Here is a 26,709-nt window from a genome sequence, read left to right as displayed (position 1 = left end):
TCCGGCATCATGAACGGCGTGTCTGGAATAATGGAACCAACCATTCATTATCAATTAGTGAGAAGTCTTGTTATATAAATACACAGGAAACTTAGTTCCGTCATTGGAACCCGTAGGTAAATGGGTATTTACATGGATGAGATGGTAGCGATAAGGCGACAGGCAGCTTGACTTGTATGCGACCCACGATAAGATTTGAACGCATAACTGTCTCTCACACGTCCATCAGGAATGACTTATCAACCATAAATAGTGTATTGGCACACTTTTTAAAGGACTTTCAGGATATATATTATAGTCCTGTAACAAATATTAGTGTACTTGATCATCGTGTCCTAACGAGTTCAGATCGCGGTTTGTGTTTCTAGAAGTGTACACGATCAGGGAAACACATCTTCACTTAATACAATTGCCAAAGCAAACTGTTCCTCCCTGGAGTCGAATGTATAAATGGCGTGGCCATTTGAAACGATGCCACGTCAGGGAAGAAAGACATCGTGCTCTGGTACTGCTCAAGACAGGAACTTTGCAAACAGCTGTTGCCAGGCTATTCTGCGTCAAACATACAGTGTAATGCAGAATAACGATCCCATAAGTCGCAATCAACAAACAGGAAGTGTCGCGGACCGCCCTCGACCAACTTCCGGTTACACTCGAATTCACCAGGTTTGAACCCGTTCGAGCATTTGTGGGATGAACTGGAGAGACGGTTTAGAGATGTCAGCCACCGTCAGCCACCGTTGCAGATTTGACCTTGCAGCAAGAGTGGATGACGCGTATTCCAGGCCGTGATTATCACGAAACAAAGATTCTCACCTGTGTAGCTGATTATCATGAGGGAATTATTTTCACCTGAGTGGCTGATGTTATGATTATCACAAAGACATATGCTCAACGGTATCGTAATCATCATGTGTATGGTACTTCCTGTTTAGTTGAGTTAGGATCACCATTAAAGAATAATTGTCACAATAATATTGGCGCAATTATCGTGACACCTACCTGTGTAGTTGACGTTTTGGTTAACGGTGTCCGACATGTCGACGGGGGCACACGTGGGCTCGTTGCCCTGCCAGGTGCCGCTTGACCCACAGGTCTGTGACGGGGCTCCGGTCATTGTGAACCCGGTATAACACCGGTACGTCACAAGATCTCCCTCGGTATACGGCGAAGACGTCACGATGTAGGCGTTCGGGATGCCAAGGGGGTCAGGACAGTTGGTAACAGTCGTGGTTGTCGTGGCCGTGGTTGTCGCGGCCGTGGTTGTCGTGGCCGTGGTTGTCGTGGCCGTGGTTGTCGTGGCCGTGGTTGTCGCGGCCTGGTTGGTGTCCACTACAAGACAAGCATGCTTTTACGTATCGAAGTGGGTAGGGCGGTACATTACTTGGAAGTTTCTAAACATATTAGGAACTTGGGTCTGAATTATGATACAAGCTGCCATAAACTGTCTTTGGCGGTTTTATAAGTTTTGTAGTTCGAAGAATTAAACAAATGACATATTGTTACTGTAAGGTTGTGCCAACAGTGACAACAGTGTGAGTGTTTCTACGGGACACAATAAAGTAATGATGTGTTTTGCCGCGTGTTTGATTTCTTGTTTCCCCGACAACATACTGCCACTTTCGAAGTGCCCTTATAATGAATAAAAAATATCGCCGTACACTGACCTTTCGCCTAATTTCCCCAAAATTCCAACTGATATTTGCTGTATTGCAATACGCGTTGTTGAATGATTTTCTGGGTGTACCTGAAGTCTAAATACGGAAGAACGTCTTTCTGGAAATTGTAGTTTTCTGGCAATTTACCACACAACTCTTCTTAAAAATATGAGGCAGGTTTCCAGTAGCAAATAACATAATGGACAGTTTAGTACACAGATAAAGTTAGTAAACAAACAAAAAAGAAACAATATCACTTCATTCACAACCTCACAAACGGAGCTATCAAAACATGATATTCTTCTTTAGGAGGGAATGCTTTACTTAGTTTTATCAGCATCACAAGTATTCAAGACAATTACCCATGTTTCTGTTTGGAAAATACATACATTCATTTTTACTACAAAAACATATTACTTTACGTAAGAAGACGACAAAATCGAAAACAAACAAACAACACACACACACACACACACACGACAAAGAAAAATCAAACATAGTTCAAAAGAACCAAAACATAATAGATAGTTAGTTAACTATTAATGTCATACCTTGAATGTTCAACATTCCAACAATGATAGCAATGTTTCTCAACGACATCTTTTTCTAGAGATAAACCAGCTCGGTTTATATCGATAACCCTTCTCTATACTTCTATGCCTCTCTGTGTATATATACGTATGCTATGGTGTCTCCCCGACAGAGCATAACAAATTTCCAAAGGTCCGTTAAAAGAGCGCTATTGTCTGCAGATGAGCGACTGTCATTGTGTTTGTGTCGTCACGGTGTTGGCAGGGTGGAGAAGCGCCTCTTGTGGTACGGGTAGTTTATGTTGGCAAGATATGATCTACTAGTATTTGTTATTGGTTCTATTATACCTTGTACCTGCTGAAGAGACACCTGTGGTTTAATCAAGATGGCGCCATGAATGGCTTATTGACTTGCCAGACCCGTAAAATGCTGTCTTGTCTAACCCCTGTTGTTTCAATCAACACATTCGTAACAACAATCAAATGGAATAATTAAATTAATTCCCAATTACCATTTCAAACGCCTCTTGTATAGTACTATTTCTGCTTCCGATGACATTATACCAGCATGTATATTCTTTATGGCCAAAATGGCCGTCTTCCTGTTTGCGTTAATATTTATACATGCATCGTATCCCACTGGTTAAACTGATTACAAGTCGTAAATAAAAGAACATACTCAGTTATTGTCCATAACAGTTCAGTAAATAGATTGGTAAATAATGTATATTCATCGCATTGTATGGATTAAACCTATTCTTGACGAATGCGTCTTGTCCTATTTAAGCTATAACCCACATGCTCGAAAATTCTAATTTCTTTCAACGTATGTCTGATCAGTTTATTCGACAGGCCGATCAGACAAACTCACAGAAAGTCTTTTTGTATAGCTGCATTAAATCTTAATTTGGTTTACGCCGCACCCAGCAATAGCCCTACTATGTGACTGCGGTCTGTAAATAATCGAGTCTGGACCAGACAATCCAGTGATCAACAGCATAAGCATCGATCTACGCAATTGGAATACGATGACATGTGTCAACCAAGTCAGCGAGCCTGACCACCCGATCCCGTCAGTCACCTCTTACGACAAGCATGGGTTACTGAAGACCAATTCTAACCCGGATCTTCACTGGTGGCTTTAAGAGAAACTCGTCACTTTAACGGATATTTTCTGAGGTCACGTTGTCGTTGGTTCAACATCATGCATTCTTAAAGGCCGACAGTGCTCCACTACATGGCTTAGGATTTTCGTACTACTGCATTGTGTAAGATTTATAACATTTATTCATTTTTTCCTGTGAAAATTTGGGTTAAGGTAATAATGCTTAGAAATGATATGTGTGGTGTGGTCAAAAGGTTTTTTCTCAAATAGTTACTTTGTTCTTTGGAAAAAAACCTCCAAAACAACAGGTGATCTCCTTTTCTTTGTACGACAGTTCACATAAAAGTTCAGTAAGAAAAATGCAAGGCTTGAGCATTTTGAAGACTTGCATGTTTTGGGAGTGAGTATGGCTTTACGCGCTTTTAGCAATATTCCAACAATATCACGGTTGGGGTGGGGATGGGTGTGTAGGGACACCAGAACTGGGCTGCACGTATAGTACTCACACATAGTATCTTGAACTCGAACTTTCTGCATGACGAGCGTACGCTTTAACCGCTAGGTTGTAGGTGCGCCTCCAATATTCAAGAACAGTCAGGATGTCCGAGCGTAGTTTCCTTATAAGTGAGGGCATCTGTGTCTAAGTGGACAAAGCGCGGTATGGGAAATCACCGATAGCGTTAGTAATTTGAATAGAAAGGTACATAAACGTATGTGTGTTTCGATACCTGGACGTTTTACGGCTAGTTAACGCCATAGGCTTCAAATGAAATGTCTTGCGAGATGATTGGCATCCTCCTTGATCGAACCGCAAACCATGACCGAATCTGTCAAAACACTCAGTGATTAACGATTCGATTGACGGGGTCACTGAATCTCGAAAGAACATTATCCCCCCTTAACCCAATAGGTTGTCCGTCCTAAATTTCTGTATACCACCCGTTTATTTCAACAGGTGGTATGTCAAATGTCTTATTAATATCCATGCCAGTCTAAAACTCAGCATGATTTGTACATATCGATGTTTGCTGTTTCAGAGAAAAGAATAACTTGCGTTTACAAGTCAGTTCTTGAGTCATAAGCATGTCATAAGCACGATGCAAAGCTACATGGAGACACAAACAATATAATGAAAATAATATTATTTTATAATATAAAAGAAAAGCAGCCCCCATTGCCATTGTGAGTACTACTTCGTTTTTAAAACCACTGGAGGTAACAAAAAGACAACAGAAGTCTGAAATAGAGTATAACATTTCCTGCGCATGCGTAGACTAATTGACTTTCTACACATGCGCACAGGTAATCGAAAAGGGCGACAATGCGACATAATCATTATGTCGCGTTGTCGCATTGTCGTGCATTTTTAGGCTTTTTTTTTTCAAACATCTTAGATGTGGCGACAACGCGATATTTTAACCTTGAAAATTGTCGCTATGTTAGAAAAATGCCCTTTGGATGAATAGAATATATTCAAAACGCGACATAGCGACAAAGCGACAAATGGCCGAAATGTCGCGTTGTCGCATTGTCCCGCTTTGGTTAATTTTGCCTCTTTTTGCTTGTTTTTGAGAGGGCGACAACGCGACAATGTCCGTTCTAGGATTCCATAAAACTTACGGCCATCACACATTGTTTGTCGATAAAGGGGATATCAGATAAATAAATAAAGGGGATCAAGTCTTGAATATAGACACATAGGGACCATACGTAATAAAGAGACTCAAACGTTTTTGTCTATAATAAGTTTATTTTATGAAATAAAACTGTCGTCTATCACAGATTGCTTGTCGATAATAGTAAATACGAAAGGGCTTAACGTCGACCAACAACAAAAACATGATTTTGTACATGTTGCAAAAAATATCAGGTGAAAAAACTATTTATTTACATGACGCTTCAACAGTATGGAAAAGCTTTGAAAAATATAACTGCGATATAGAGAAGAATGCCTCTGATAAGATTTGTCAATGAAAACTTACAAATACGCTAATGTACAAAAGTGTACACTTGGCGTTTGTCTCAAATATGTTTTATATATATATATATATATCGGCATTAAACGGAACAACATGGTTGTAATGCGAAAGTGAGTGAGTAAGGTTTTATGCCGCTTTTAGCAATATTCCAGCAATATCACGGCTGGGGACACCGGAAATGGGCTTCACACATTGTACCCATGTGGGGAATCTATGCGCAAACATGGTAATTTGGAACAAATGTCAGATAGATGGTTAGAGATCTATTTCAGTAAAAGACATTCTGTTTAGAAATGTTTGACCAACACAAACAGACGTGTCAAAGAAAGAATACATCATGTTAAACCGCCAATAAACTAACAGCATACTGTCCTGCATTCAAAATGTATTTTCGTTACGTTTCATCTGTAAACACAACACCAGTACACAGACTGCACTCCCAGGTGATGACCAGACCTCCGAGACATCACAGAAGACAAACGCCACTTTACAGAATTCCACAACTTTCTAGAAAATCGTGAAATTCAGTTTCCATACCGTGTTAAATGTTAACATCTTGTGTGACATATAGGAATCAATGCAAGTTTGCTACCGCCGGCTCATCGAAGAAGCAAATGATGGATGCATGAGAAAACTTACTTCCAGTTGCTGCACATTTACCTGGGGCTTGATTGTATTTTGTGGTCTTGCCTGATAACCCAAGTTGTGGAAATCACTACATCCTCTGTTCTTACGTCAACCTGAGTCAGTCTGGCAGTATGGTGTCTTGCAGTATCATGCTGGAACAACTTCCCGTAGTGCGACAATACTTGAGCAATCACTGATGACAAATCTCGTCCACGCACCGTGCCGCATTCATGATAAATGTGATTCGATACTATGTCGCCTGTCCATTACAGTTTGTTTGACCCAGTCTTAAGTCATTCCGATGGTCAGACGAATACATCTAACCAAAGCGTTTTGCTCTCTTTGTCTCCGACAACATTAGATAGGGTGTCTGAGTGAGTCAACAACTGGCAGCATGTCATAAAAATATACGAAAACACACGTCCATAGGTCATGTACATTGTTGACTTACCTAATTTTCATCAACTGACACAACACATAAAACTATTTATAAACGACTGTAGAACTGCATATGCTTTCTCGGATTCCTTTTCAACAACGCACTATTCTGTCCTTCCTTAAGAACCTTGGATATCCCCGTGCCCGTCGGCTTCTCCAACGTGATGGACGCCTGAACCTACACCAAATGAAACACTGTCCAAAGAAGCAACAAACAAAACTCACTCCTGTGCTCACTGAAATAAATGCTGAAACAAATATCTTCCAATCATCCACCAAACCAGATGTAATGTTACAGACAATTAGCAACATCCGTCAACGACTACTTCATCGCTTATGGGCGACTAACAGGATCGGGTGGTCAGGCTCGCTGACTTAATTGACACATGTCATCGTATCCCAATTGCATAGATCGATGCGCTTGCTGTTGATCACTGGATTGTCTTGTCCAGACGCCATTATTTACAGACCGCCGTCATATAACCGGAATATTGCTGAGTGCGGCGTAAAACTGAAATGACCCACTCACTCATCACTTATGCGAGATTAGGACTCTAAAGTATAGTACCTAAAGATCTAAAGCCAAAACCCCTTAAAAAGTCAAACGCTAGCTCCTTTAAAGCGTCTAACACATCTAATACTGTTATTGTGCGAGATTGTCTACACCTGCTTAAAATCCTAAAACCTTAGAGGCTCTATGTACTTTTCAACCGCTTCGTACATACATAATTGCCCACGACACCTTCATAAATCTACACACGGTGTCATAAGGTCCGCTGGTACAACTACCAGAACGTGTCGTACATCTATCAACAAGATTAGGTGTTCCATATTTATACTAGCTTTTCGCATGATAACTCTTCGATATTCCACCGGATGCCTTATAGTTTTATAACGTCATCACTGGGTGCTTGTGTTGATGTTTCGGACCGGGTTGGCGTGGGGTCTCCAGGCAGGGAATTCCCTGGCCCGTTTCGTCCTGTTGTGATCTAACACAGCGAAGGCGTGTCTCTTGAACTCTGGTCTAGTACCATGGGGTGGTGTATTGTTGTCTTCAAGGTCAAGGTCAAAGTCCTGGAAGCAAGAGGAGACAAGTCAGCGATCATGATATATGATTGTATTTGTTTTCGATTAACACACAAATGTCAGTCAACATGACACCGATAATGAAGTCAATTTTAATTAAATCAAGTTACGATATGTACACAATATTTTTAGACCACATCTACAGTTACATAGACGTACACTTACCAGGGTGCTACCGGATCTGACGTATTGCGCTCTGATTGGCTCTCCTGGCTCTGACTCATTCTAGGATGAAAACTAAAGTGTCAACAACCTGCTCGCAACTAACTCAAGTAAAATCAACGTATTTCATTTACGAGCTTTCAAAATACTGTGTATTATTATAATATATAAAGAAATATGTCGTACGGAAAACCTCAGTAAAATGTTGAACTTGGTTGGTTCAATCTTTTCTTTGAATACACATAATAGATTTATGCTAATAACTGCATGTGTTATGATTTTACCTTGATAAAGGTCTATTTATATACATCATCTTCGTAGGACAAGAGTGTCTCACTAGCTATATCAAAGCCCAGTTTTCAAAGCCTTGCCATTTCAAAGCTACTTCTTGGCGTAATCGTGATGTTGCGAGTTGTGTCTCTTTTGGAAAAACGCGATATCCGATCCGATCGCCGCTCCTTTTTCTAATGGCTTCTCAAAGATGAGCAGACAACCTGATCAATCTGATAAAGATTTGAGATAATGACCCAGAGAAAGAACAAAATGACAGATTATAATGGTGAATGTACTTATTGCCGCATTTCCACGTACAGAAACCGAGGCATACAGACAACATATTTCATCACCTCCACCTTTCCTTTGCTTAACCTTTTGAAATATTTCAGCGCAAATTCGACAGGCGATGGTTGCCAAAACGAGCAATTGCGTCTTGAGAATCCGGATTTTGATTTTCTGAAATGTTTAGTCCTCTCATATGTTAGCACTGATAAGTAGGCTTCAAGGTGAGGTGAAATTGGGTTTTACGTCGTGCTTGAGAATATTTCGCTCATATGACGACGTGCATGCGTGTGTATGTGTATGTGCGGCTGCTTGTACTAGCCCAGACGGAAGCTGGTTTTATAGTGCTAGCCCACTGAGATACCATGCCGCAGTGAAGCATTAATACCCCACTCAGACACAGTATACTGACTCCGAGCCGACCAGTCCTTGTTGTACCCATTAATGCCGAGCGCCAGGCAGGGACCAACAAGTACCATATTTTAACGTCTTTTGGTATGACGCGGTCGGGGATCGAACCCGCGACCTTCCGCTCTCCGGGCGGACGCTCTAACCACTACACCACGGAGGCGGTAGTAGGCTTGAAAGGCTACTAGACTTTGATATAGGCCAGACGACATGCAAACGGTTCACGTATACATATTGAATCTCTGTTGAATATACGGCCATTTGCATACATTAATGCCGCTATCATCGTCGTCGTCTCTTTTTGAACCCCTGTCGTCCTTGGTGTCGTTGTCCGGATGGTGGTCGTTGCCGACTTTCGAGTTGTTTTCCTCCACTTCTTTCGTGGATTTATCTTTCTGCAAGTTAATGATACTTTGATAAGAATTTTTAATATTATCCAGAGTTACATCTACATCTTGGTCAGGTCGAATCTACAAACAGACAAATCCACTACTTCAATCAAGAATCTGTCCCTTATGATGTCTTACCCTTTCTCTCGGTGGCTTAACGTCTTCTTCCCGTGGCCGTCTAGCCGCGCCAGCTTGTGTGTTGATCCCGATCACGTGACTAGGCTGTTGTGGCTGGAGAGGGATCTTCTTACTGGCCTGATGGTAAGATTTGATAAATATACGTCAAATAAAGTTGTTTTTAGGTGAGAATTGTGCTATATCTTAAGAATTAGATTTATATTGTTTGAGTAATATGTGTTGAACATCGTATTTCTAGAACATAACGGCAAATAAATTTCATGTGGAAGGAATGTCCCAAAATTGGGTGGTCAGACTCGCTGACTTACTTGATGCACGTCATCGTATCCCAAGCGGGTAGATCAGTTGTCATCATGTTGACCAATCACTGGCCCGTCTGGTATAGACTTACTGCTTAGTCAAACAAAAGTGACGTAAGGAGTGAAGGAGTTTTACCTCTTTGGGTATCAAGATTGTAAGCGGATCCTGACAGTTACGGCAGGTAACTCTGCTTGAGCGTCGCTTAACGGCCCTAGACCATGCTTGTAGCTTTAATGGTTTGGTTTTCTGTTTGTCGTTTAAGGCGCACCCAGCAATAAGCCAGTTATGTGGCTGCGGTCAATGGTTAAGTTAATCCTGTACGGTTACTCTTACACCAATGTCAGGAGATGGCATCCTAGTCCAGGGGCCAAAGATCAGGCTCAGCAATGTAGGGGACTATAATTCACCGCTCCTGCTCACAAACGGAATACACACTTTCCTGCTTTAAATACCATTTACACGTGGACATAGTAACACCGTACCGCCTTTGGTTTCTTGTCCTTCTCCTTTTCGGGATGGTTGTAGTTCAGGTCGTTCATCACGGTGACAACGACGGGGTCGGTGGAGTTGCTGTCACGTGACGCTACAACAGGAGGTGGGGGAGTCTTCTTGTTCTGAGACAGGAAGAAAAAGAGCCAGTCAGTGAATGAGTATGGTTTTATGCCGCTCTTAACAAAATATTCCAGCAATATCACGGCGGAGGACACCAGAAATGGGCTTCACACATTGTACCCATGTCGAATCGAACCGGTGTGACGAACAAACGTTTTAACCACTAGGCTACCTCACCACCCCGTAGATTCATAAAGGTGTCGTGAGCAATTGTGTGTGTGCGAATGAATTAAAAAGAACAGATACTTACAACATGATGTACACATAAGACTATGTCTAAACACGATCCATGGTTAGGGAGTAAGGGTTGAAGATTCATTCAAACATCTGGAGTGATGACACTTAGCATGTGTTCGGTTCAGTGAGTAATCGTCCAGATTGTAAGGTTTCCGAATTATAGGGGTTTATTTGTTAATACACTACTTACATTAGTCTTCCATGCGAGTCTTGGTTTATTTTCAGTCTTGTTTGTCGGGGAATACACCACGTCCCTATCCCCCAGGGTCTCCAGACGGGCTCCAGGATGTTCCCTCAGGTACTGGAACACACAGAAGGTGCTACAGTCTCAGACGTGTGGGTGCCAGACGGTCGCACTGAGATATGTATAGATGATAGTCAAAATATATAGGTGCTAGTCAGTCATACTGGAATATCTAGAGCTAGATCTAGATACACCGTCTTTGGCAGGAGCGGATACAGCTGTTTGAGAAAGGTGTGTGTGTGTGTGTGTGTAGGGTGGGGTGGGGGGTTGAGTGTGTGCACAGTTCATTTTCATAAGAGTTTCAATGGTCATTTAGTATACTTTCAGGGCAAAAAAAAAGTGGGGGCACTCCTGCACCCCTCTCTTGATCCGCCTATGCTTGGGCGGTATTTAGAGTTTGGATGTATTCAAGAGCAATACGAATAACTGTTAGAAGTACATATTTGTGCAACGCATATGTGAAGTGAGTTATAATGTCTCTCAAAAACTCTGTTTGTCGTCTTCACGAGGACGTCATGCTCCCATTTGTAGTAACGATGTATTTTCTGGAAAAAGGTTACGCCACACAATGTTTGAAACGTTATTCAAATTTAAAAAAGACATGTTATAAAAACGACGAGAGCTTCATAGAGAACAGAATGAATGTTAGGAGCAAACAACCAAAACATGTCGGTTATACACCTCATATGCTGTTGCCACGCGGTATTCGAAGAACATACATACGTTCAAAGAAAAGAATGCTTAAAAACCTTAACCGTCAGTGCCAAACAGGGTTGAATAAAAGACAGTGTTCCAGAAAGGTACCTAGCACAATCAGTGTAGAAGAACCAATAATTCAATAGCGTGTGTAGGATCAGTTCGCTTTGATCACTACTTGTACCTTATCCAACTTCTGAATTGTTTGGACCCAGGAAGATCCGGGTTAGAATTGACCTTCAGCAACCCATGCTTGTCGTAAGAGGCGACTAACGGGACTGGCAATATTCAATATTCCAGCTATATGGCGGCGGTCTGTAAATAATCGAGTCTGGACCAGACAGTCTAGTGATCAACAGCATGGGCATCGATCTACGCAGTTGGGAACCGATGACATGTGTCAACCAAGTCAGCGAGCCTGACCACCCGATCCCGTTAGTCGCCTCTTACGACAAGCATGGGTTACTGAAGAGCAATTCTAACCCGAATCTTCATGGGTCGCGTGCATAACGAATTGACATGTATTTGACTGTGTCATTGCTTGTCAGAATGAGATAAATGTATCCTCAAGTTTACAATTGCTCCCTAACAATGTGCTCATACGATTTAAGTGACACTTCACGTTTTGTACTAAGTATATATCCTTACTTAGTGCCAGACAATCAAAGTTGAGATCTGAGTGTTCAATGTATCCGAACTGATACTGATAGAAAATATACAGAGATGGAAACACGAACATAAGCAATAGACATATGACAAGTTGAGTCACATCGACGAATGTACCTTGTCCATTGGGACGAGTTGACCATTGGTGAGTTGGACCACGTGGACAACATCAACACGTGGGGTGGTGGATGTGGGCGTGGTTCGCACCTGTAGGGAATACATCAAGTTATCTTTACACAGTATCTTTACAATGTTTGTTCTCTGCGTTGTCTCTCGTGGTCAAGATTGGCAAAACCGTGAATAGGTCATGTCAGGTGAATTCTAACCACCCAGTGATAAAAAGGAGAGCACAGTGTAAAGTCAAGCAGATGTCAGTTATTTTCTGAAACGATTCGATTATTTGTTTAATCATCTCTGTTCTGAAATCGGAAATACCGTTCTGAGCAGAAGAAACAGACGTTCTCTCGTGAGAGTTTGAGTGGAAATACCTTAGCGTTCAAAAACCACAACATATTACAATATACCATTATAACACGACCTTTATTCTGCTCTCGGACTGCCTGTTCACGTTCATTTTGAGATCCATATATGAAGCTTCGAATTCTGTGGGCGCTCATGCCAATAATTTTCAAAATAGCATTTTTAAATGGGACTGATGTTCATCTGTGATTGTCTTGAGCTATGTATACGTGCAGAGGTTCATTACTCATTGTAATAAGCACAAATTGTTACATACCTGGGGCGGTGGGGTAGCCTAATGGTTAAAGCATTGGCTCGTCACGACGAAGACCCGGGTTCGAATCCCCACATGGGTATAATGTGTGAAACCCATTTCTGGTGTCCCCCCGCCGTGATGTTGCTGGAATATTGCTAAAAGCGGCGTAAAACCAAACTCAGTCAGTCAGTCAGTGTTACATACCTTGGAAGGGATGTGGCTGTACGGTTTCGGTTTCTGCTTTTGTGGTTCACGTGTAACATATTCCACATAGGATCTGTTCAGAGGGTACTGTAAAATGAAATGAGACTATATGTATGTTACCGCTGCCAGCAACATCCCAGTTGTAGTGACGTCCAAAAGAAAGTACACCAAGACACCAATAAGTTGCGCAAAATATAGAAATCCTGGTGAAATAAGTCCTACTAATACAAACATTAATTTAATCAGGCGACACAAACATATAATTTATTGTTTTACTCAGTATCTAGATAAGCATGATTTTATTCTTAGGACATATTTTTCTCCTTAAATGACCACATGGAACATAATCTTAAGATTATAATAAAAGTTCGCAAAATCATTTAGATAATCTTGTCTTAATTCCTGTCCTAATATAAAATGAGTTGAATGAATATAGGTTCTTTCAACAGGAATGACATGGTTTGGTCGCACAACCGATAGACAAACAAAAACATTACTTCACGTAAGACGCATCTTCTAGTGACAAGGGAGATAACTGATTATGAAAGCCCAGTTTCCACCCTTGCTGAACTTGGCTGGAATTATGGAGTTTGGCTGGATCATCGAGTCTTTCCGTCGTTCAGTCAAAATCATATAACGAAATCGACATTCGGTTCGTAAGCTGCCCATTAGTTATAGGTCCCGTAATTAGGTCACGGCACTTCGCAAGACCTTAGTCGCGTTTCATACCTTTTCGAATGGTCTCATGGTTGTCAGTTTGACAGTAAGCCAACTATCACGACTGTCAACAGCTGTGACAACCAAGCATGGTTGTACACTTGGTCCGGTCTAGTACACTCTCCTTCCATGCGACCAATATATTATCTCTGCCACAGGCCAGAAAGATGTGACGATTGATCACATCCTACACAGTCCATTCAATATAATGTACATATCTCTTTAACTCTTTTATTTTTGACGAGTCTACACATCTAATTAAACATCTTTGCTAGAATGGTTTAGTTTCGCTGCGAAAATATCCTAAAACGTGTAACACTATTTCGATTTGCGTAGCGATCCTTTGTTTACATAGGTTGTACGGCTTCACGTGCTGTCATCGAAGCCGACGGAGAGCAAACGATCCAGCCCCTTTGATATCTAAATATGTACTGTCCTAGACCTAACTGTCGCAATTGTAGGAGATTATTTATGTAACAATGTAAAACATCATGAAGAGCGCGCCGAAAAGCTTGCGTTAGGCCCGTTTCTTCTTATTTACGAATGTGTGCGTTTGTTTACAAACAAGAGAAAAGTCAGGTCACGTGATATGCAAAACAGCCTGTGGCAGTGATGTTATGCTAAGTCATCACTGCGATGGAGTGTGGGTCTAGTAAAGTCATATTTGGCGGTCGCGCAATTTGGAACCAGAACTGGTTCTTGAACATACGCTTGTCATCGGAAATCTAGTACCGGAAATAAGCTTGGCCGTGTCTCGCATATAGCAAGTTGGCGCGCGCAAAGGGAGCCGGGAACCAGCTTAGTACCGGAAGAGGCGACTGGCAAGACTTCCAGGCCCTATTGGCCGACTGCAGGATTTCCAAATCATGCGTACCGTTAACTGGGCGTAGAAAGATGTTTTCCCCTATCTTTTCATGTTTTTAACATGAAGGTGCGAAGTGAAGCCTTTCGCGAGGTAAGACCTATATCACCATAAAGATCATCATTATCAATCAGTCTTGAGAGGGCGCTGCCACTTGGTCTGAAGGAACTGTAAGTATTATGGTAAGTAAAATCTGATTGGCCAATAGCAGGGACATAGAAGGGGCATAACTCGTGTGGTCAGTTTACTCCCTTCCCCCGGGAAGCAACATATGTACCTGGTGTTGTCTGTTACTGACAGGAATGATATATGGCCCGTCATGATTCCGCCCTGGCTCACTCTTCCTGTAAGTATATCTATCGTCATAATAGTAACCATCTCCTTTGTACTGCTGGTTGCCATAGTGACCCTTGTTGTCATAGTAACCGTCGTCATGGATGCTGGCCGTGGAAGCTCTGATTCTGTTATAGTTAGCGCAGCATCTTCCGCTGGAACAATAACAATACAAATAAATAGCATTTTGTGTATTATAAAGCATACTATTTTGTTTTCTATTCCAGCTTAAAAATATTCGTCTTATAAAAACACCCATTCATGTAATATATTAACAAAATAAAAATATGAGTAGTATTCATTAAGGGTGAGCATATATATATATATAAAAGTTCACTTGTCTAAAATGCGTGACGCAGTACTAGAAGCGTCCATAAAATAGGACAAATAGGTGTACATTTCAAATGGTCTTGTTCAATTACCCAACGGAAAGTATGTCGTTTGATTCTCAGTTTATATTTAACCCAATATATATACATGTACTTTATTCCAGTTGATCTGAAAATTATATATGTCAGAGAAAGGATTCTTTAAGATGAACCTTCGGTCCTAGCAGTGTCTAATTCTTCACATCGATTTACTGATTTCCCTTATTCGTTACATGAGTAGGTTATATAGGGCTAGACTTTCCCTGGGCCCCTAATTATTTCCTGTGAGTGTGAAGGTGCCAGAGTTCACAGTACCGGCAGCAGCAGTAGTAGCAGGCGAGGGCGAGACACGTCGCCGCGATCAGTGAGAGAAGGATGGCGCACGTTATGGGGACCCACAGCGGTACAACTGCAACATCGTCATCAGTATCAATCAGCATGGGACATGAATCATACATTTACTTACACGAAAATATAATCGAACCTCTGTTCGGCGGATCCCGACGTACCCAAGGGACGTAAGTCTACAAAATCAATATAGCTCCCATGGCGACCTCCATTGAGTCCATTCAGGTACAGATATCCTTACGTACAACCCATATACTTCTGTAAGGAACTGGTAGCTTAGGTTTGTGGTTAGAGCTCTCGCTCTTCAAAAATGATCTTTCTATAATCCACAACCCCTGACAGAAACTTATCTGTGGCCAGATCCACAAAGCGATCGTAACGCTAAGTGGATCGTAACTTCCATACATTAACATAGATTTACGGTCGCTTTGTGGATGAAACTTTGACGAAAGTTGAACGTCGTCTTTGTCCATAATAGGGCGATGTTCCCGAAAAACAAGGGATTTGTGGGTGAGTGAGCTGAAGTCAACGCCCTTTCGAACAGTACTTCAGTTACATCATGAGTGAGTAAGTGAGTTTAGTGTTACGCCGCTTTTAACAATATACCAGCAACATCACGGCGGGGGACAACAGGAATGGGCTTCACACATTGTACTCATGTGGGGAATCGAACCCGGGTCTTCGGCGTGACGAGCGAACGCTTTAACCACTAGGCTACCCCACCGCCCCGGTTACATCAGACCGTGTCAGCTTAGTGTGGGGGGTAAAGCATGAATTGGTGCGGGTTTCAGGCGTTAACCGCGTTTGAGAGACCAAAGATGATATCTTGCAAGCCCGATGACCACACCAAGCAACTGAGGTAGATGACAAGGTCACTTGCTTCCTAGGAATACAACTGATGAAGAAGATGACGGTGATGATGGAGACAGATATCAGAGCCGACATCAATATGATGGCAATTTGTTCGATATGAGTGAGAGCGTATGGGTTAACGATGATTTTAGCAATATTCCAACACTATCACATAAATGGGCTTTACATATTGCGCCAACGTGGGGAATCGAACCCAGGTCTTCGGCGTGACGGGTGGGCGCTTTAACCACTAGGCTACCCCACCGCCCCTGTCCGATATGGAGATTACGATGAACATCATGACGACTGTGATGACGTCGATAAAATGTACAAAAAGCTGTTGCAGATGCTGTTCGGGATGTTTACGACTACTCAATTTCTTAAAGTTTCTGTGTTTGAATAAATATGGGAGGCGATGGGATAGCCTAGTGGTTAAAGCATTCGCTCGTCACCCCGACGGCCCGGGTTCGATTCCCGACATTGGGTACAATGTGTGAACCCTTTTCTGGTGTCCCCGCATTGATATTGCTGGAATATTGCTAAATCGGCGTAAAACCACACTCACTCACTCAAATACGTATAGAACGTCAAGAATAAGCAACAGATACGACCTACCGTCATCCGGGGTAGTTTTGATAACTGTACACACGGGGGGCGTGTCAGGGTACCAGGTGTTGGGGTTCACACACGTGGCTCTGAGGGAACCTGAAGTCATGGAGAAGCCTGCGGCACAGTAGTAGTCGACGATGTTGCCATTCCTCACCATGCGGGCGTTGAGGGCGGCAGGGGGGGGAAGTTGGTGCACGTCATGGTGGTAGTATCTCTAAGTGTTCACCAGTCGATCCAACGTTGACGTAATGTCCACATTGCCTTGATGAAATGTTCAACTGGAAAACGTAAATACGATTCTTGGCGATTTTCTTTTTTCTTTTGTTTGTAGTTGAGACGTTGAGACACATTGGTGAGAAAGTCCGCGAATTTTAATAGACAACACTTTTGTTGCTTCGTTTTCTTTGTCGAAATTTTTTATCTCGATTTTAACGCGGGTGGCGAGAGAGAGGGTGAGAATGAACGAACGAACGAACAAACTTACATGTACTTGTACCACGAATGCTATAACACAATGGTATCCGAATTGCGTAGATCGATGTTCATGCTGTTGATCACAGGATTGTCTGGACCTGACTCGATTAATAACAGACCGTCGCCATATAGCTGGAATATTGCCGAGTGCGACGTAAAACTAAACTCACTCACTCACTCACTGTAACACAATGACAAGGTAGCATGTACAGTTAGCTAATTGGTGCCTGGCCTGAAATCATTAATGGACCACGTAAAATGTTATTCATTACATGAAATACAATGCTGTAGACAGTTTGATATTCTACACCTACGCAATAACACAAACAATAGTGCAATAGTCATCATGCAATCTCTGTGAGTCTTTGTTATAATGTTGTGTTAATTGTTATAATGCTATGTAATCCATCGTAATTGTGTTACAGTGATGAAGCTATGTTACATTGTGTCTGATAAGATGTTTGTACCAAGTATAACCAACATGAAACACTGGTTTATCACTTTTTTGCCCGGTGGTCTGTAAATCGAGTCTTGACCGAATACAGAGCTGACTAAAAGAATGAGCTGTGATGCAGTTAAAAAACGGCACGCAGCGTAACCACCAAATCCTCAGTTTGGTCGGCTTTTACTAAAAGCATCATGGCTGGAGACCACCCAATCCCCAGTTTGGTCGGCTTTTACTAAAAGCATGATGGCAGGAGACCACCCAATCCCCAGTTTGGTCGGCTTTTACTAAAAGCATCATGGCTGGAGACCGCCCAATCCCCAGTTTGGTCGGCTTTTACTAAACGCACGATGGCAGGAGACCTACACTGACCACCCAATCTCCAGTTTGGTCGGCTCTCACTACAGGCATGATGGCAGGAGACCACCCAATCACCAGTTTGTTCGGCTCTCACTACAGGCATGATGGCAGGAGACCAACACTGACCACCCAATCCCCAATTTGGTCGGCTCTCACTACAGGCAAGATGGCAGGAGACCACCCAATCCCCAGTTTGGTCAGCTTTTACTACAGACATGATGGCAAGAGACCTACACTGACCACCCAATCCCCAGTTTGTTCGGCTCTCACAACAGGCAAGATGGCAGGGGACCACCCAGTCCTCAGTTTGGTCGGCTTTTTTACTACAGGCATGATGGCAGGAGACCACCCAATCCCCAGTTTGGTCGGCCTTTACTACAGGCATGATGGCTACAAACCACCCAATCCCCAGTTTGATCGGCTCTCACTACATGCATGATGGCAGGAAACCACCCAATCCCCAGTTTGATCGGCTCTCACTACAGGCACGATGGCTGGAGACCTACACTGACCAGGATCCAACAACAGGTGTATTTAGTGTACACCTGAAGGCAATATTAAAGAGATCTATAAAACTGATCTGTTGTGATGTCTTCCTAAGATGAAACAATCTAATGACATCAGTGACATTACGTGAATTCTTCATCTCACCAATGTGTTCTCAGCTGTAAAGATCTTGACTGGATTTGCAGTGTAAATCCAGTTTTATCACACTGTAGTCGGACCGAACCCAAGGGATTACATTTGATCTCGGCAGGAGGTAACAGGTGGTATTTCCGTGGGGAGTATTAAAGCAATGCGTGTATGTGCTGCTGTCTTTAGGGGAACGTTTGTCAGCGAAGGTATTGATAATTTGATTTAGATATCTTTACATAATTCTTTTCTAAAGGACAGTTTCAAATTGCTATCATTACAGAAAAGAAACCTATGACTTTGTCCTTGCGATCCTTTGTCTGTAATTGTGTGTAATAACACGCTGAGAAATAGTTGGTTTGGGCGGTTTATAGACTAACATATGCTTATATTATTATTCATGGCTACGTATATTGTATACACTAAACATCTGCATGTTTATTGTACTTGCCTATTTTAATGAAGGTTTATTGACTGTGAATGTATGGAAATGCTGCAATTTTTCAAGATGTTGAAAGGAAATCTTATAATATAAAGGAAGACAGACCGTATGTACACACACACACACACACACACACACACACACACACACACACACACACACTGCCCTATAATATTTCAGGACAACATTCTTGTAAAATAATAACACTTTATATAGGCTTTTTGCGTGAATAATAACTCGTGTTCAAATTGTTACAAAACAACACTCTAATAACATTTCAACAAACAACACAATTCTTACCTTACACAGTCCAATTTAGCTACAATCCTTCTTGTTACGTATAACCGTAACTCAAACAACACACCCGTAACAGCAATGCACAGCAATACCACTCTACGTAAGAAACCCCACAGTGAATATCAAATGCATTTTTTCGTCGCTGAGAAAATGCAGGTAGTATCGAGTGTCAGCTTCGAGTGTGTCACCTGTGGCTTTACAGACCCTATCACTGTGTTTGTTTTGCGCTCAGGCCATATATCTCTCTAGACGCTGTACTCTAACGTTCTCTAACTATTAAAACAGGGTACCAGCCGGTCTTCAGATTCAACGGAGGCCTGTCTTTATATGCGTGAAACTCTGCTATCAATCGTTGCAAGTCAAGAGTCTGATACTGAGATATACATTTGTATTGACAACGTAGTGCAGGGCTTCTGTACTTTTTTATTTCACTTGTATTTAATCATAAACAGGTGTGTGTGTTCATATCAAGTGAAAAGACAACTTTGTATATTTGATTTAAGACTAGGTTGTATGTTTTTATGATTGATTACGATAGTTGGTACTTGAATAATGTTATTTGAGTTCCCTTATGTAAAGATGTGACCCCTTCTCTCAGAGGAATTGAATAATATTGAATTTGTATTTGTTCATTCTTCAGTTTTACCTCTAGACCCCCACTCCCCACCCCACCCCACATACACACCTCTCCGTCTCGCGCCTACACTCACTCTCTTCCCCTCTCCCATTCTCTGTTTCCCTGTCTCTCTTATCCCCTCTCTCCCTCGACCTTTTCTCCCTCTCCCCCGAACCTTTCAACCCCAGAGTAAAAACAAGGATAATGCATGTGTTCAATAATGCCTTCTCCCTCTCTCACCCCTCTCACTCACTCCGTGAAAGTATGAACAGACCATTGGAGTCTCTGTCTCCCCCACCCCCACCCCCACTTTCACAGTGAAATTTTTTAGTAAGTATTCCACTTCAAACACAAATATTTAGACACGCAGTATTCCTACTTTTATTTACAATGTAATTCCCTTATCTGCGAGTGGTTTCAAGAGAGAAGTTAGACTGGGATCTTGTCAATGCGCTTGTGCCCCTTGGACTCTTTCTATACCCCACGTCAATCTGGCAGTGTCTACCACTTCTAACAGTCTTACTGCTGTAGGCCACATATAACATTATCTGGCGAGTAACAGACAATATATACCCGTGTTTAATGTTGGCTAGAATAAAACAAACAGGAACTCGTTATACACTGGTGATGTATTTAATACGGGTGTCTTAGTTCTGTTTCGGGACTGTTTTCAGCCTAGTAATGTTTTGATAAAGTTTGTAATTTCTTGTCAAATCAGAAATTAAACTGTATACTTTCTTACCGTCAGTGTATATATACGACCGGCATTATGTCTAGGTATTTTCAAAATTGACTAGGGACACAGAAACCTATGATCATGGGTTCGAATCCCAGATTATGTTGTTAAGATGTGTCAGCACCATCCCTAACTGTTCCTCAAAGTGGCGAATGTTACTTCTAACGGGTACAGTACGGAGGCCGGTGGCCAAGTCATCTAATGTGCCTTAGTTCCGTGTTGTGTCAGTTAGACTTGCATATATCATCTATGACCTCTCAAAGGTGGTAAGACCCGTGAAGATCCGGGTTAGAATTGATCTTCAGTAACCCATGCTTGTCGTAAGAGTCGACTAACGGGATCGGTTGACACATGTCATCGGTTCCCAATTGCGTAGATCGATGCTCATGCTGTTGATCACTGGATTGACTGGTCCAGACTCGATTATTTACAGACCGCAGCCATATAGCTGGAATATTGCTGGTTGCGGCGTAAACCTAAACTCACTCACTCACTCAAAGGTGGTAAACGTCTGAGACGTCGGCATGACTTCGGACATTCCTCCCACAAGCTGACATGCCATATTCTTCGTAGCCTCACTCACTCACCACGCTAGGCAGATGTGTGTCACTGCGGCTATAACTGAAGTGAGTGAGTGAGTGAGTTGGGTTTTACGCCGCACTTTATTCCAGTAAATAATCGAGTCTGGACCAGACAATCTAGTGATCAACATCATGAGCATCGATCTACGCAACTGGGATACGATCACATGTGTTAACCAAGTCAGCGAGCCTGACCACCCAATCCCGTTAGTCGCCTCTTAAGACAAGCGTGGGTTACTGAAGAACAATTCTAACCCGGATCTTCGCGGATAGGCTATACATGTAGTTCAAAAGCACAAATATGTTTGTTTAAGTGTGATCATGTTTCTGTCCACCAGACAAAGCCAGGTGCTGTATGTACCCGCCCATGACGTCGCGGGTACAAGATACATTCAATTTGTCACGCAAAATATAGCATTGTCTGATAGGTAGCCATTGTGTAGGAAAACAGGTGCTCCCGGTTCTTTATTTAAATGATACCAGTACGGGATATTGCCTTTTTTGCTATTTTGACGCGGTACAACAAACAAACAAAAATGTTTTGCATTTCGAATTTAGTCGTGCTACACTAAATCTTGAACTAACCAGTTTGGATAGCTCGGTATGGATGTTCTGTGTCGTGTTGACTGCCAGCGTTCAATGCGAAAACGATAAGTCATGAGAACCTTCTTTAAAGTACGGCTCCAAAATCAGAACCGGGGGACTCAGGGTTAGAATCCGTCACCATCAACCTGCTGGTCGTAAGATATCACTTACTGGATCCAACAGGCTGTGATCTGTTTCACTTATTGTAAAATGAAAATATGCATGCCCTGAAATAGTTTGGAAACAAACGCTGCCACCTCGTGTGCCAACGTGGGACAGACACCTTCAAGCTATTGGTTCCCCAATTTCCTGTTTGTAAGAAGTGACCTAATGGATCGGTTGGTAGGGCATTCTAACTTGGTTGCCCATCTGAAAACCCCCATACCAATCCTTTAGTGGCATGCACCAGAATCGATGAGTTACATGCCTACGTTGGTTACTTTCTTACCCCGTTTTACCCGAACTACAAATAGTTCAACGTGTTTGGATGGTGACAATGACTTCGAGTAAAGCATTATTCATTTGCAATGTATGTAATGCAATTAGTCCAGTGAGACACATTACTGTAGAAACCGATTTCTTGCAACATTCCAGACTTTTGAATGGGCGACTCATTGTCACGGCTTTGCTTTTTATGGCAAAATACTGTACACTTTGCTTGTTATGAAAGACGAGTAGATTGGTGATCGGATGGCCAGGCCTTCTGATTTACTTGACTCTATGGCAGCTTGTTATCATCACTTGTTTGATAACGGCGTTAGTACCTACACCGAAACGTCGCACTCATTGCAGTAAAGAAGCTGACTATCCATAGAACTTGCTTTTCCTTCATAACAGCGTTGATTAATTGATCATTAAAAGTTTAATAGGTGTTCGGGCAACTAGTCCCATCTACGTCTTGCCTATCATAAAGGTTTGCTAAGTTTCTAAAATTGTATAAATATACAGAACGTCATACTAGTGCATTTGGATGTTTTGTATTGAACCAGAACATGTCATGGGAGCAGAGAAACAACGAGTTCGAAGAACGAGTTGTTTCTCTGCTCCCATGACATCTTCGAGTCATGAGAGGTCATCAATGAGAGGTCAATATTGAGAGCCGTAAGATGTTCCATCATTGGCTTACGTTGATTTACACATTTTTTGCAATGTAGTAAAAAAATGCACCACATTATCTAGCTGTCATGACTTATCGATGTGATACATCTGAATACAGCTGACTGTGGCGGGAAACCTCAATCATGCTGATTACGATGACGTCATAACAACATGTTATGAATAAAGTGATCTTGGAAGTTCATGTCATGTGTGCTTCTGTTTTAGCCAATCCTTGATGCTGCTTTAACCGTTTTACAGGTACGTCCAGCAGCTACCTGCACGGAACAGGGCCAGTACATGACCTTCCTAGGAGACATGATAGGTCAGAGGTCATGTAGTTTTACATAATAACCCACCAATACCCATCTCATCACATTTTATTATTATAAACTCATGTTTTGGCTGTGATGACATTAAAATTCAATTGACTAAATGTGATATATTTTTGGTAAATTTTAGTTATAAGGCTATTCTATATTTCATTATCGTTTTTTGTGCAGAATGATCTCTTGGACATAACATCAAGCAAACAAATTTGAGAAATTTAATACTCAAAGGGAATTACAATGTTAATGTATGTCACGAATGAGGTTATTTTGTCAAAGATACATTTAGTGATGAAAATCAAAATGATCATTGTAAAATGGACACAGTGTCTTATAAACGATTTTATTATATCAGTTACAAAAATGAATATACATGTACATATTTGAAATAAATACGTTATTATACCACAATAAATAATCCCCTTTTGAAGTTTGAAGTTTCGAATCACTAAATCTAAATATACACTCATAAGGGTTTGGTTGACGATAAATACGTGTTGCATCAAACTAAAACATCCTCTGCTTTTGACAGCCCTTGCACGCACGTACGTGATCTAAACGAGCTACAATAGGTCAACTTATAGAGTCTTTTTCTAATTTTATTTACTCACATTAGATATATAATCTTAGGTTTGATAAATAAATATATTTAATATTATCTCTATTCTCAAAATATATATTGTGTATGTATACAATCCTCAATGATGAGACGATATGGTTACTACATGGAAGTTGACCGAGTTTGATGCTTTCCATAGAAGTTCAGTTACATCGTGCACATACTGGTATCCATTTAAGGCAGAAGAAAATGCCAAACTATTGTGTAGCCGTTATTACTGAATTGAAACAAACGGAAACATGTGCATGTTCATAATCTTTAAGGGGTGGGTTTGGATGGGAGTGTCTGTGAGGAGGGGTGCGATTATGTGGGGATCCGGCAGAGTCACTGTGTCGAGTTGCGTCAATTTGGTGAGCCGCAAAGTTACAACCACGGGTTCGAATCCGACTTGCCTTATGCTTTTAGATTTTTTTTCACTATATCCGTCCTCTTGGGTTTCACAAAAGAGGTAAAACGTGTAAAACTGGTGTCATTTCATCAAACATCAAACGGACATGCTGTGATGTACCTGGAATGGTGTTCAAACTTAAAAGCAATGTGTTATCAAATATAGTACGTCAACAATCAGACACGACCACCCGCCGACATCGGACTTACATAAGAATGGACCCTGAAATTTACTCATGACACCGGGTGTTCGGGAGAAGGTAGCCATGTCTTGTCCATTTACCGTCCCTTCATACATAATTTGTTTAGTATTGCAACGACATGTTTGTTTGTTGTTTAACGCCGCACTCAGCAATATTCCAGCTATATGGCGGCGGTCTGTAAATAATCGAGTCTGGACCAGACAATCCAGTGATCAACATCATGAGCACCGATCTGAGTGATCAACATCATGGGATACGATGACGTGTGTCAACCAAGTCAGCGAGCCTGACCACCCTATCCCGTTAGTCGCTTCTTACGGCATGTATTGGTTGCTGAAGACCAATTCTAACCCGGATCTTCACAGGTGCAACGATAAGAATTTGAATTAAGAAAATAGTCTCAAAAGAGAAGTTGACAAAATACTTTCATTATTCATGGGGGGCAGGTGACAAGATAATAATGAGATGGGCATACAAGTCGGTGATAAATACCCTTACTCTAACACACTTCTAGGTTTGCTTTGTGAATAGTTCGGTTGTCAGTTACAAGTCCCCTTTTATTAGTATATATTTCTTTCATCTTCCCAGATGTGTCTATAAATTTTATTAAGCTTTTAAAACAGTTTTTTATACCAATAAATATGTTATTCCTCCGCTTTTATTTACATATTTATTACAGTAAACCTTTAGTGTGTTACATAATCGATAATTCAGACCCCAGTGTGTAATCCATGTGATAGCGTTGGTGAGGTTAAAAATGCTCACAAAAAGGATATAAAAACTATACCTCACAGTCATGTAACGGGATTATCTCAAAGCTGGATTTATAAATAATTAAATATGGAAGAGTCGAATCTGTTTTGACGAGTAATAGTTGTTTTTAAAAAATAATTAGAATCGAATATTATGTTATATACCAGTATCGGTATATTAACCGATAAATATTTATCTGGTATAGGGTCAGAATCCACCCTACATGTTTCACATTAATTTCAAATTTACTTCAAACATTAAGCGGTTTTGTTTTCTGAAAATTCGAACAAAAATTATATGTTAATGTTACTTCAATAGATCACGTAGCCCCATTTAGTGTTAAATGACGATACTAATATCGAAAACGATATTTTTTAGTGTCCTGGATTCTTTTCCCCTTTTTTATTAATACAATTATATATCTTTAACCTTACACGGAAATAAATAGGCGATAAGATTTGTGAATAGCTAACATCCAATTTACTGTTTTTCATTCATACTTTTCTTGTGTAAAATATGGACATGTAAATACTTGGAAAGAAGGCCACGCACTGCTTGGAATAGTGGAAATCTTGTAGTACTATCAGCATTGCTTGTCGCGTTTTGAATCTGTGTCCTGATCGCACAGCGAAACAGTTTGTATTGTTTTCAAAGTTGAAACAGTTATAAATTTACTTTTCACCTTTAGCGCGACCAAACGCAAAAACAAAATATTAATCAAACAAAGGTATTTTGCTTATACGCGACAAACATTTTGACGATAACGACTGCCATTGTCTCTACACTCCATGCACAATCTGAATTCCCATGACAACGTCATTTGCTGTAACGGAAGGGCAGGTATGCTAAAGACGGTGTATTTTGCTGACGTTGTCGACGTTACGGTGGAATAGGTTTCTTGACGATGGTGCTATCTGGTGCTGTCATTGTTGTTACGGACGGGCTGCCTATGTGGCATCCACTTCGGTTGTTGAGATGGTGGCGCTTTTCCCGGCGTCATGTACGCGTTGGAGGTATAGTACCCATCCATCACCTGCATAACACGATTGCTTAAATCATACGAAAGACTGTTCATGCTGCTATGGTAGCATTTTCTTAACCGAGAATTTGTGTATTTTGGGTTTTTACTTGTTAATTTGGTTACTTCTCTCGTTATCTCGACTACAAGTAAGTATCGTCATTTTAGAAACAGTTTGAATTATCGAGAAATTAATCAATATAATGAGAAAATAATCGAAGCAGTTAGAAAAAAACTGGAAAGTTTGAAAACAAAAACAAATAATTAAAATAACAAGAAATTTCGATAAAAAAGA

The 26,709-nt window shown here is 41.3% G+C and overlaps 1 protein-coding gene across 2 annotated transcripts; it reads right to left on the bottom strand.

The window, feature by feature from the left end:
* Positions 1 to 6,795: 6,795 nt before the first annotated feature.
* LOC124283284 lies at positions 6,796 to 19,587 on the bottom strand. 2 transcript variants are annotated; one of them, XM_046719314.1, is made up of 12 exons: positions 19,496 to 19,587; positions 16,848 to 17,119; positions 15,348 to 15,441; positions 14,609 to 14,819; positions 12,753 to 12,839; positions 11,951 to 12,040; positions 10,409 to 10,528; positions 9,861 to 9,992; positions 9,079 to 9,195; positions 8,821 to 8,946; positions 7,589 to 7,648; positions 6,796 to 7,411 (listed from the first exon to the last, which is right to left on the bottom strand). In XM_046719314.1, exons 2-12 carry the CDS (start codon positions 16,996 to 16,998, stop codon positions 7,238 to 7,240), a joined length of 1,362 nt encoding a protein of 453 aa, XP_046575270.1. In that variant the 5' UTR covers positions 16,999 to 17,119; positions 19,496 to 19,587; the 3' UTR covers positions 6,796 to 7,237. The 2 variants fall into 2 exon arrangements, with proteins under 2 accessions (XP_046575270.1, XP_046575271.1); XM_046719315.1 differs by having other exon boundaries at positions 10,418 to 10,528.
* Between the last annotated feature and the right edge of the window lie 7,122 nt (positions 19,588 to 26,709).

The sequence above is a fragment of the Haliotis rubra genome, unplaced genomic scaffold (assembly GCF_003918875.1).
Source record: "Haliotis rubra isolate DU_JTF1 unplaced genomic scaffold, ASM391887v1 Scf312, whole genome shotgun sequence".
NCBI classification, from domain to species: domain Eukaryota; kingdom Metazoa; phylum Mollusca; class Gastropoda; order Lepetellida; family Haliotidae; genus Haliotis; species Haliotis rubra.
Note: the sequence above shows the minus strand (reverse complement) of the source record. Positions and strands in the feature narration are given on the sequence as shown.

Bases quoted from the DNA above. Each gene is read 5' to 3' on its own strand.
- LOC124283284 (XM_046719314.1), bottom strand. From the start codon at position 16,998: ATGGTGAGGAATGGCAACATCGTCGACTACTACTGTGCCGCAGGCTTC. The intron at 15,442-16,847 runs GTAGGTCGTATC...ACGATGTTGCAG, and splicing joins CAAAACTACCCCGGATGACG to TTGTACCGCTGTGGGTCCCC. The intron at 9,196-9,860 runs GTACGGTGTTAC...TCTTACCATCAG, and splicing joins AGGACAAGAAACCAAAGGCG to GCCAGTAAGAAGATCCCTCT.